At 38.6% G+C, this 13,367-nt stretch overlaps 1 protein-coding gene across 1 annotated transcript in view; it reads right to left on the bottom strand.

Annotated features, from left to right (window-relative positions):
* The window catches only part of GPR158 (G protein-coupled receptor 158), a gene marked incomplete at both ends in the record, with an annotated part of 321,322 nt that overhangs the window by 290,420 nt on the left and 17,535 nt on the right, over nucleotides 1-13,367 (bottom strand). The window contains one exon of the mRNA XM_082648327.1: nucleotides 709-814. Within this exon, the coding sequence (XP_082504453.1) occupies nucleotides 709-814 (106 nt within the window). The remainder of the gene's footprint in view (nucleotides 1-708; nucleotides 815-13,367) is intronic.

The following is a 13,367-nucleotide window of genomic DNA, read 5'->3' as shown; positions in this document are numbered from 1 at the left end:
ATTATGGGATTATATGAAATCAACTGTGTGAAACTTGAAAATTGTAAAGCACTACAGAATTTAAAGAATCTTTCATTCAATAAAAAAAAAGTTAAAAAAAAAAGACAAGTGACAGCCTTATTTCCAGAAGTATGATCTCTCTGCCTGTCCCTTACCAACCAGAGTTCCATGAAATCAAGTATGGATAGGAACTGCAAATTGGAAAAAACACACCAAATACACACATTTCTGTTTCAGTTTCCTGTGTACAGTTTTCTCCTTTTTTTCAAAATCTCCTAGCCATACTTTCTCTATTGCTTTTCTAGCAGATGGCAGGGTGTCTGAATGAATACTATCAATGTTTCAACAAGCATCATACTCCACAAAAATGTGCATAATTTGGTTGACCCCTCTTGGGACTGGTTTCTCACCTCAGGGCTATTTTGATTTCCAGCCCATTTTGAACAATAGGGTCAGCCTTTGACTAAAGCCAAACTTCCGACATAATTTTAGTTTCAGCCTTCTCTTAGTCCCCAAATGAACAGTTATTCTGCACAAATTTCATTTTCTACTCCTCTTTCAGTTCATTTGGCAACATTCAGACCTGCATAGGAGATTTTTTTCCCAGTAAGATGCCTCTTGTTCACCTACCCACACAAATACAATATATTCAAAAGTATTATATTTCTGAGCTTCTGATTTCAAAGAACTTTATCTCTATGTTCTTACCTCTGAATTGTTAAGGTGACATTTGTGAGTTCCTGAAAACCAGCCATCACTTGAACACTGGTCAATGTCCACCTTCTGAAGATTTATGTCAACTTTCATGACACCCCTTAAAACAGAGAAAGACAAAAAGAACAAATTAATTTGAGCCTTTACAATATCTAGCTCTGTATTCTACCCTAGAAATCAGCCAAATCAGCATAAAGAATGCACTAAAATTCTTCAAATTGCCCACCCATATTCACCTAAAGTGTACCGAGTGTAGCTACAGACAGAATAGAACAGAATCATAAAGTATTAGTTTTATTAAGTCCGAAAGCAGGGACTCTGTATTGTTCACTGTTTCAGCTCCCTGGATAATGCCTGGCACACAGTAGGTGTTCAATAAATATTTGCTGATTGACTGAACTCCGGACAGTATTACTCTGGACATGGTAGCAAAGTCGACTCTGAAATAACACCTGCTCCCAGTACCCCTTCTATTAAAGTAAATTTTTTAAAAGCCCTTATTTCTTTCTACTCCTATTTCCCAATGCAGGGCCTGGGATGGGAAGGTTGGGGCAAGGGGGCGGGGGAATGAGTTAAGAGGGGAAGACAGTATCAGAAAAAAAGCATCTCTTTCCTCTGATCTTCTATCACAATGACTTTAAGCAGTTCTTTAGGTCTTCCAGTGTTACAAACGGAACAGATTTGCACCATCCACAGAAGTGCCATTTAGTGTTTACTCTTTTACATCTAGAAATAAAAACACTGCATTTCACTTACCCATTTGAGAAAGGTCACTAAGAAAGAGAACTCACAAATTCAGAGCCAAAAACAAAATTGCAAAGAAAGCTCCAACTTTACCTAAAATTCCTCCATATTTGCCAACCAATCTTCCTATATTTTCCTAAGATCACTCTCTCCTATTTTTCACCACCACCAGCACCCCTAGCACCAGCAGTAACAGACCTATCTGTCCTACACTGACCTATCGCACCTGGACTTACTTGAAATGAGTATTCTGGGGACTGGCCCTGAAGCCCAAAGCTCTACAATGACTTTTTTTCACCAGGTTGAGTAAAGCATAAACACCCCACTAAAACTCGCTAAATGTAAAAACACATTTTCAAGGTCCCATGTCCCCAACTTAAACTATTTTCGTTATGATATTATTAAATATGTACAAACATAAAGGTGGGCTCAAATTCCTTATATTATAGTTTTTCTAGCTACAAAACACACAAAATAGCAAAACAAATGAAAAACTATAAAGCCAACAATTTTTAAATTTAAAAAATTAACTTAGGGCTTCCCTAGTGGCGCAGTGGTTGAGAGTCCGCCTGCCGATTCGGGGCACGCGGGTTCGTGCCCCGGTCTGGGGGGATCCCGCGTGCCGCGGAGCGGCTGGGTCCGTGGGCCATTGCCACTGAGTCTGCGCGTCCGGAGCCTGTGCTCCGCAATGGGAGAGGCCACAACGTTGAGAGGCCCGCGTACCGCAAAAAAAAAAAAAAAAAAAATTAACTTAAAAACACCAATGATTATGTTTTGCTGAACTAAATTACCTCTCAGAAAAGAAATACGGTACCAACTGCTAGTTCAGCAAGCCTGTTGTACCACATGTTATGACTCATTTTTCTCATCTCTTTTCTCCTTTTAAACTACTGTGAAAGCTTCTGACAGAGTGGCTTAATGTCATTTGGGCTTCATCCAGAGTGAATAAATCATTTACTTTTTAAGGCTGCCTCTGTTCTTATTAACCTGTGACAAAGTATGTACTATGTTACCTAGTGCTAACATGCTCAAAAGAGACACAAAAACAAACAGGCACACCAAAACCTCCCATCAGTATTTGGTTATCCAGACAACCCAGAATATGTGTAAGTTCATTTTTCAGAGGATCACTGAAAGGAAGACCCAAAAATTTATCATAAAAACCTTATAAATCCTTCAGAGAAATACCCCAGTTTGCAAAATACTACTACTGTGGACCATAATTCCATAAAACAAATACTATTCATGTGATAATTAACTGAATTCCCAAGTGACCTAATGCCTTAACCCAGTTAGCTCTTTCAACAAATAGTTATTGTCTGGTATGTGCATATCAAGATAAGAGATGCCATGGAGATGAACCACATAGGTCCTGCCCAAGGAACCCCAAAGGTTTAAGATGCCTTAAAAAGTATCAGAATATTTCATGGAGAACGGATGCTAAATTCTGAGGAATGTGGAAAGTTATCACTTGGGGTAGAACAGGTATTCCACAAACATAGGTTGGCCTGCTGTCTTCACCAACCAGGACTTCCCATAAAACTGTGTTCCATATAGGTCATGGCAATCAGGGCAAGCTCACTCTGGGCTCTATTTATGGTCTTTGGAAAATAACATATTCAGTTTTTCATTCATTCAATAAATTACTTATTGAGCACCTACTATAAGCCAAAATTGTTCTAGGTCTCTGAAATACATTAGTAAGCAGGAAAAAAACAGTTCCTGCCTTCATAGAGCTTAACTCTAGTGTGAGAAAGACAAATAATAAACCAGGGCTATAATAAATAAGTAAATTACACTTCGTATTACAACTAAAAAGTGCAATGGAGAAAACAGAAACAAAAGAAAACACCTTCAAGGAGGTAAGAAGGATGGCTGGGAGTAGGTTAAACTTTTTTTAACGGGTGGTCAGGGTAAGCCTCACTGAAGTAAGATTTCTAAGTCAATGGTTCAAGGTATAATCACAGCAGATTCGTATTCACACTCTAAGTTACCAGCCATCTTCCTCAGCGACATAAAATTTCCCACTGGACTACCACTATCCACTACATTTTGGTATACTTGAACGGCTTATAAAGAATGTAAGTAGGGACTTCCCCCGGTGGCGCAGTGGTTGGGAGTCTGCCTGCGGATGCAGGGGACGCGGGTTCGTGCCCCGGTCCGGGAGGATCCCGCATGCCGCGGAGCGGCTGGGCCCGTGAGCCATTGCCGCTAGGCTTGCGCGTCCGGAGCCTGTGCCCCGCAACGGGAGAGGCCACAACAGTGAGAGGCCGGCGTACAGAAATAAAAAAAAAAAAGAATTTAAGTAGGAAACTAATAAAAATATGTATTTCTGTTTGTTCCACAATCATTAGTAATAATAAGGTCAAGTTTTCCTCCACTATCTAGCTACCCTTTAGGGCAAGATAATGGAAATCTCCAAATCCTCCAGAGCTGGCTCAGGGTCACGGGTTAATTTGGGACTCCAGGAGGATGCAATTACTCTGGCCCCTTGCTTGAGAACCTGGCTTAAGAAATTGGTATCTTAATGGCTGAGAATTTCCCCCCTTAATTCCAGGTTCCTATACAGGAAACAAAAGGTCACTGCAGACTTGAAACTCAACTCATGAAGCTCTCTGGGCTCAGAGTAAAACCGCCAAAGGTGGGCTTCCCTGGTGATGCAGTGGTTAAGAATCCGCCTGCCAATGCAGGGAACACGGGTTCGAGCCCTGGGCCGCAAAGATCCCACATGCCGCGGGGCAACTAAGCCCGTGCGCCACAACTACTGAGCCTGTGCTCTGGAGCCCACGAGCCACAACTACTGACCCTGCACGCCACAACTACTGAAGCCCATGTGCCTAGAGCCCGTGCTCCGCAACAGGAGAGGCCACCGCAATGAGAGGCCCGCACACCGCAACGAAGAGTAGCCCCCGCTCACTGCAACTAGAGAAAGCCCACGCGCAGCAACGAAGACCCAACACAGCAAAAATTAAATAAATAAATAAATAATTTTTAAAAACCCACCAAATGTAATGAGCCGTGCGTTTAGCAGCTGGAAATCAGCAATGACTCTTCTTCATTAGCGCCTGGGCCTCGGTGCCTGGAGACCTACAAAGCCCTTGGGAAGGCGCCGTGACTTTCCGTGGCGGGTGGGGAAATGGAGGCCTGGGTCATTAAGCGGAAAGAGAATGCTCTCTCGGTTTGGAAAAAGCATTCAGCCACAGCAACGCAAACACTCAAACGCCGACGCACACCCGCCAGCAGAACTTGGGCCCGCGGAAAACCCCGCCGCGCCTGCGCCCTGTGTCTCCTGAGCGGAAAACCCCGCCGCGCATGTGCCCTGTGTCTCCTGACCGAGCCCCTCTGAGGCGGAAGTGCTGCTCCCACATCCGGTGAGCGGGCACCGCCGGGAAACTCTGAAGGCGCGGAAGTGGCTGACGTGCGGTGGCTTGAGGACCGGAAGATGAGGGCCGACAAGAGCCTGGTAAGTGGCAGCCAGAAAATGGAAAATATAGCAAATAACATCCCCCAAACCTTTAGGTGCTTAGCTGAGCCGCAGACTAGCGTTTTCCTCCACTTCTCTTTCTGACTCCTGAGAGGCAGCAAAAGCACCAAACAGGATTTATCCTCCAACCAAATTTGGAATTTCCCTGACGTTCTCTCCCCATGAATGGGGCTTCCGTCCTTACAATTATCTGGTGGATAACTTGTTCGTTCTGAAACTCACCGCCCAAATCAAAACAATTGCCAAGTTCCATAGATTCTACTCCCTGCATGCACCTTGACCCTTCCTCTCCATTTCTGCTATTTCTGCCTGGTTCAGATCTTCATCTCTCAGAGAGCTAAAAAATTTTTATAATAGTTTGGTCCAAATTTTTATAATTTGGTCCTGTCTGGCATTGCTCCAGGTGAAGATCTCGGTTTGTAGCCCCTCACGTTTATACGGTTTAGGGTCCTTCTTTAAGAAACAAATACAAAACTATGAATATACATTTTTATCACAATATGACCTTTGGCCCTACATGCTTATGTTACAAGTGCTGGTTGGGTAGTAAGATCATTACCAGAAGGCATTTCTATACCAGAACTTAGCTATAGACAGAAGTGACTACAGACTACTTTAATGTATATTACTAAATTATCGAGAACTTCCCCTTAACCAATTTCCAGTAATGCCCACAGCCTAGGGAAAATGTAATGGAGGCAAGTTATAGTAGAAAGAGTATTCAATTGTATCTTCCTTTTGCAAATTTTACAGAAAACAATTGACCACAAAACTCGTTGTTAGTGCCTATTCCAGGGCTTTAGAAAATTCCCATGCAAGCAAGGGGCCGTAGAGCTTAAGCATGAAACACTGCTGTCTGTTTAATCTTTGAAACTTGTAAATATGATCCTCACAATTCCCTGCTTAAAATCAATATTTCCCACTCTCCTGAAGAATGAAATCCAAGCTCCTTGCTATAACATTATATTCAAGCCCCTCCTACTTCTAACTTCTCCACCCACTCACTTGCATACATTCTTTGTTCCAGACGATTCAGAATTACCTGTGGGGTCCTAAATCATGCTATCTCAAAAAATCATTCTTTTATAGATACCTTTATATCTGAAGTTCCTTTGTCTCAGTTGTGCTTCACCTATCATAGCTCCTACCTGGCTCCTTTTTAAAGCCTTCTGTGAACTCCAAGTCTCATTTAGAAACTGCTTCTCTATTCTCCCCATAATACACTGTGCTTACCTTCTTCATATCATTAGCACCTTTTATTATAATATTGGATTTTTAATGATGTTTTTCCCACCAGACTAAAATTTCCATAGCCCATGTCTTTGTAATATTTTCCCTCAGCTCCTAAATCAGCGCCCACCTCCCCAAAATTAACCTTGAAAAATTGCAGATGCTAGAGAGATGTGAACAGTAGCTAAAATAACCATGACCAGAGAGAGAGAGAGAGCACGTGCACGTGCGAAAACCCAAGGAAACAGAAAACTATCATGGACTGCTATGGGTGAATGAATGGAAAGAAAAACTGGATATGTTGAAGGAACGTTTTGAAATTCTTTTGTTTCTTCACCACGTTACCTTGGGCCATAATTTTCCTTCTTCATCACTACAGAAATTGACAGTAACAACCCATTAGTCAATTTTGATGGGGAATCAGGGCAGAGGTTCTGCCAAAATAAAGAGTTGATAAAAACAGATGCTGTTAGACCAGCTGCCATCAGTCATTTCCTCCAAACAGTAGATAACCAGAACAGGACCTGGTGCCTAGCAGGGGGTTGCTTACATAACAGAAGCCTAAAACGTATGGCACTGGCTTTGGGCCCAGGCAGAGGCAGAAGCTAGAAGGGCCTCAAAGAAATGGTTAATAAAAGTGGGAATATGTTGATGAGTCTTAAAGGACAGTGTAGAAATGATACTGGAGACAGAAGAAAAAGCAACCTTTGGTACATAATAGTTGGAAAGTTTGGCAACACTGTCACCTGTAAACCAATGAACTTATGGATATATCTAAGGAAGTTTCTAGGTAAAATGCAGAGAATACTACCTGGCTTTTTCTAGCTGACTGTGATAGAATACAAAGAGAAAGGCATGAACTAAAGAAAGAGTTGCTTAGTCTTGTTTTGTTTTTGGCTTTTTAAATTTTTTAATTGTGGTAAAATATATATAACAAAATTTACCATCTTAACCATTTTTAAATGTACAGTTTAGTAGTGTTAATTACTTCATATTATTATGCAATCAATCTCCAGACTTCTTTTCATCTTGCAAAACTACAACTCTATACCCATTAAACAACAATTTCCCATCCCCCTCCTCTGCCCAGCTCGTATATTCGAACCACAATTCTAACTTCTATCTCTAAGTATTTGATGCTTTTAGGCATCTCATGAGTGGAATCATACAATACGTGTCTTTTTTGTGGCTGGCTTATTTCACTTTGTATAATGTCCTCAGGTTTCATCCATGTTGTATCATGTGTCAGAATTTCCTTACTTTTTAATGGAATAATATTGCATTGTATGTATATACTGTATTTTGTTTATTCATTCATTTGTTGATAGACAATGAGTTGCTTCCATCTTTTGGGTATTGTGAATAATGCTGTTGTGGAGTTGATTAGTTTTGGGGTTAAATTTAGAGGAAATATTAGAGTCAGGATTTGGAAATAAAACTTGCACATCCCCTGTCTATTCTAGCAAAAGATTCTCAGAATATGAAATGGCTTCAGAGCAAAGAACCACCTCAGGGTGGGTCTGGAAAATCCTTTGTTAAAACTTAAGAAAGGTCTAAGGCAGTGTTTCATAGAGGCTCTCAGCTAGACTAAAGGACTTCTGATGGTCTTATGGGTATGCCTCATAGACCCTCGCTGACAAACAACAGGGATTCTAAGATTCTCAAGGCATTATTAGCACAGTAACCACAGGACCCAAGATAGAAAACTTCCTGTCTTAAAGAGATTTGTAAATGTGACTTCTGTCTAATAGAATGAAATCCAGTAAGATTCATAGGAAACCTACGTTTTTCAATGAATAGCATAGGTAGGAGCACTATCATCTTGAATTAAAAAGAAAAGAGATAGTGCAAAATTTTAAAAGACACTTTCCCCACCCCCACCCTTCTATGGGCAAGAAGCAGGCTGAGAAGGCCACTCAATTGCAAATATAGTCAGTTTCTTAGGGAAAAGGAAGGGTAGCTCAGAGGACAGAATCAAGAGGCCAGAGGGTAAAGCCAGGACCTTAAGAGAATTTTCCCAGGGAGCAGGACTGGTCCTAATCAAGGAATTGGCAGTATGTGTTGAAATGAATTTCAGAATTGCTATAGACTAGTAACTGCTATGTGTATCCTGTTCCCCTGCTTTTTCAACTGAAGTGTTATTGTAATTGTCCTATCTCGTTATCACATGTGGATGTTTCAGGGATACTGGGGGCAGGGGACAGATAATGTTTCTTTACAGGTCTTTAAATTGAGAGATACTATACTTGAACTATACACATAGCACTCATGCTCATCTGGGTCTCATTCAGTTGGCTAAGCCCTGACTTCAAGACAATATCACAGTGAGATAAGACTTTGGGGGTGGGGGACTTGAGAGGAGTAAGTGTATTCTGCAGATAAGAAGCCCTACTACCCTATTACCCTGCTGGAAGTAAATGCAAGGTGCCAGGTGGAGTAAATGTGGAAAGAGAGTTTACTGAGCAGTGCCCATGCATCCCCCAGCTATTCCAAACTTCGCAGCCCAGTTGCCAGATATATGAATGAAGAGCCACCTTAGAAGTGGGTCTTCCAGCCCCAGCCATGCCAGCTGACACTGCATACACTAGAAACAAACCACTCAGCCAAGCCCTTCCCAGATCTGTGATCCACAGAACTGTGAGAAAAATGCTTGTTTTATGCCCCTAGGTTTTTCAGTAATTTGTTATGCAGAAATAAATAGGTAACTGGAATATCTAACCAATATAGACACTGTATATGCGGAAAAGATACAGTGGATTTAGAGGATATAGCTACCAAGGGCATATATGCTGCCAAGGGCACGTGTGTGTGCTTGTGTGTATGTGTGTATATTTATCAACAATTGACATAAGAAAGAAATAATTGTTGGAAATTCTGACATACCTCTGAGAAACTGATAGATTGAAGAGAAAGAAGCAATTAGCAAATATCTCAACAGTACAATTAAGCTGTAGACTTAAGCTATTTAGGCATATATAGAGCTCTTCATGTGACAAATAATTCACTTTTTGTTTTAACATGCACAGAATATTTACTGAATATTTACCAAAAATAAACCAGAGATAATATTTCAAAGGGAACCTCAGATTCCAAAGGATCAGTGTCATACAAACTATGTCCTTTAGTCATAATGCATTAAATTATAAATTAAGTTTCTTAAAAGGATAGCTTAAATATACCTCACATGTTTGGAAAATTAAAACAAATTCCTAAATAACCCTTAGGTTGAAAAAGAAAATTAACGAATACTTAGATTTGAATGGCAGTGAATACGCTACAAGTAAAAAAAAAATTCTGGAACAAGGGTTAGAGAAATGACTGAACCTAGGGCTGGGGCAGGGAAAATGCAAGGTACACTTAAAGCATCATTTTCAGAAAATAAGAACAAGGGCATGTCAAAAAGACACACAAGCCAACTTAAAAGAGTTCCCAGTTGTCGAAGCTGGAGTAGTTTGAGCAATGAAATAAATAATGATAATATCGGATTCAACCCCCAAAATAAATATCCATAAGTCCATACTCATATGAATAAATGATTAAGTTAATAAATGAGGAAGAAGACAGAACTCTTTGTTACAAAAGAATTCCAACTCATACATTTAGAAGGAATGAGGGAAATAGAAAATCATCATTAGAATACCACATTAATAATTGTTGCAGGCAAGACCTGCTGATAAATCCTAAAATCAGTGGGAAAAACATTAAGAAGAAACAGGATATTTAAATAAGCTCAAATCATCTCCCCCAAAACATTTATTCATTACTGTAGTGGTTTTAACATATGTCCAAAATTCTTTGATACTCCTCCCTCCAGGAAGAAGTGAATTCACCTTCCCTTATGTTTTAACATATGTCCAAAATTCTTTGATACCCCTCCCTCCAGGAAGAAGTGAATTCACCTTCCCTTAGAGTGTGAGCTTAACTTAGTGATTCACTTAGAATAAAATACGGAAAGGGAAAAATAGTAACTAGAATGGAGAAACCTGGCAAACGAACCAAGTGACCAAGGTTAACATCACCAGTAATAAGACATATCGATACTATGTACTCTGTGGTGTGATGCAATGAGAAGAGCATTTCCCCTCTATTGTATTCTTCCCAAAAGTCCATAACCTCAGGCTTATCATGAGAAAGCATCAGACAAATCCAAATAGAGGGATATTCAACAAAATACCTTAGCAGCACTCTTCAAAAGTGTCAACTGATAGTTGATAACATAAGAGAGTATTGTTTAAAGGCAAGGAAAGACTGAGAGACTGTCACAGATTGGAGGAGACTAAGGAAATATGAAAAACAAATGATATATTAGTTTGCTAGGGCTGCCATAACAAAGTACCCAGACTGGGTGGTTTAAACAACAGAAACGTATTTTCTCATAATTCTAGAATCTAAAAGTCCAAGGTCAAGGCATCAGTAGGGTTGGTTTCTTCTGAGACCTCTCTCCTTGGCTTGTAGATGGCCATCTTCTCTCTGTGTCTTCACATGGTCTTCCCTTTGTGTGTTCCTGTGCGCTAATTTCTTCTTATGAAGACCCAAATCATATTGGATTAGGGTCCATCTTAATGACCTCATTTTAACTTAATTACCTCTTTAAAGGTACTGTCTCAAAATACTGTCACATTCTGAGGTACTAAGAGTTAGGACTTCCACATACGAATTTTGGGGAAACATAATTCAGCCCATAAGGTATGGTATCCTATTTTGGATCCTGGAAGAGAAACAGAGCATTAGTGGAAAAACTGAGGAAATCTGAATAAAATCTGTAGCTTAGTTAACAGTGTTGTACTAATATTAGTTTCTTAGTTTTTAATAATTTTATGTAAGTTGTTAATGTTATAGGAAGCTGGGTGAAGGGTATATGGGAACTTCCTGTATTGTCTTTGCTAATCTTCTGAAAGTCTGAAAGTATTTCAAAATAGTTTAAAAATTTTTAGTTATAAAAAAACTAAATTTCTTTGAAAAGATAAATAAGGGAGACTCAATAATTAAAGAGAAAATATGCAAATAAACAGGAAATAGGCAAATAATACACAGAATGAAGATACAAAGGAATGTTTTTTAAAGCTATTATTATTTTAAAAACAATATATGATTATTTTGTAACAAACTTTTAAAAACTAGAGGAAATGAAAAAAATGGATAAATTGATAGAAAATATACAATGCCAAATTTGCCACAAAGGGAATATAAAACTTGAATACAACCATAAGCATAGAGAGTTTTAAATCATTCACTTCCCAGAAAAGCTTCAGGCCTGCGAACATGGTTTTGTATATGAATTCTACCAAACTTTTAAGGAAAAGTTCTTCTATTTTTACAAGTTCTTAAAACCAATAAAACCCAAAATTATCCAATTTATTTTATATGATTTTGATTCCAAGCCACATGAGGACAATATTAAAAAAACAAAGTCCCATTTTAACTCTGCATATAGATCCAAGAATCCTAAAGGAAATCTTGGCTAAGCAAATATTAAAATATATTAAAATAATTATACATTATGACCCACTGGAGTATATCTCAAGAATAAAAGGATGCTTTAACATCAGAAAGTATATCAATGAAATTCACAGCAATAATAGAAGAAGTTAGAAAAATTATATGATAGTTTTAATCAATGTAAAAAGGCATTTTACAAAGTTCCAACACCTAATTTTTTTAATGGTATACTAGAAATTGAAGGATACTCTTAACTTGGTAAAACTTGCCTCTGTCAACCCTATACTTAAAGGAAGAATTTTTTCTTTAAGATGTTCCCTTTAAGTCGAAAATGTTTACTATCACTGATGCCGTTTAACATAGTTACTGAAAGTTACAACTAATTCTGTAAGAAAAAAAAAGAAATGAGATATAAAGATCAGATTATTTGTAGATGATATGACTGTTTAGCAATAAAATCAACAGACAAATATGAGAATAAAAAGTTCAGCGGGGTTGATGGATACCAGATCAATGTACAAAAATCAATAGCATTTCTCTACACCAACAATCTCCAACAAAAGTTATAACTAAAAAGATGCCATTTAAAATAGCAACAGAACCCATAAATTATCTAGAAGGTAACTTAATCAAAAATACACAAAACCTTTATGGAGAAATTTTGAAGCTCTATTGAAGGACAAAACAGATGATCTGAATAAATGGAGAGACATCACATGCTCTGAAAGGGAATAATTTACTGTATTAAAAATGTCAATTCTCATCAAATGGAGCTATAAATTTAATGCAGAACCAATCAAAATTCTATATAGATTTTTTTTAGAAACTTGATAGCTTACTTTAAGTAGAAAAATAAAAGTCAGCTTTGAAAAGGGGAAAGAGGTAGGCTTTGCCTAAGCAAATATTGAGACATACTACCCAACCACAGCAATGAAACATAATAGTATTGACCAGAAAACAGACATGGGAAACAGTGGAACAAAACAGAGAGCTCAGAGACATACACATGCATATAAGGCATTTATTTGTATGATAAAGGCTGATAATGTTGGGAACCTGGCTCACTCAATGGATAAAAATAATAACTGGATCACTACCCAATATCATATACTAAGGTGAACTCCCAATGTTAAAGACCTGACTGTGAAAGGTAAAACTTTAATGGTAGTAGTTGATTATAAGAGAATATTTTTGTGGCAAAGCATTGAAAGACTTCTTAAAATGAAACCCAAAAGCGTAAACTGTAAGGCAAAATTTTGACTAAGTAAGTAGCATCAGAAATTTTTTAAAATTCCATTCAAGGGGAGATATTATGGGCAAAGTTACCTGAAAGATGACAGATTGGGTGATATTGCAGTGTCTAAAATTGACAAGGAAATAATATCTAGAATACAGCAGGATCTCTTGCAGCGAAACAGAAATATAGGAATCACAATAGGAAATGGGCAAAGGCTATAAACAAGCAGTTTACAGAAAAGTAAACCCAACAGGCTTACACGCACATGAAGAGATGCTTAAGCTAATTAGTAGTCAGAGAAATGCAAAGTAAAACAATAGTGAGATATCACTTTACATTCATTAAAATGGCAAAAAATTAGAAAGCTGTATGATGCCAAGTGTTGGCAGGAAAGTGAGTCTATAGGAGCCCCTATGCCCTGCTGGTGGATATGTAGACTGATGCAGCCTGTCTAGAGAGCAATCTTGCAATATTTTGTAAAATGATATTTACCCCTCCCGGTGACCCAGAAATCCTGCA

The sequence above is a fragment of the Grampus griseus genome, assembly GCF_964374135.1.
Source record: "Grampus griseus genome assembly, chromosome: 2".
Classification (NCBI taxonomy): Eukaryota; Metazoa; Chordata; class Mammalia; order Artiodactyla; family Delphinidae; genus Grampus; species Grampus griseus.
The sequence above is the reverse complement of the archived record's forward strand: the minus strand, read 5'-3'. Positions and strand labels throughout refer to the sequence as shown.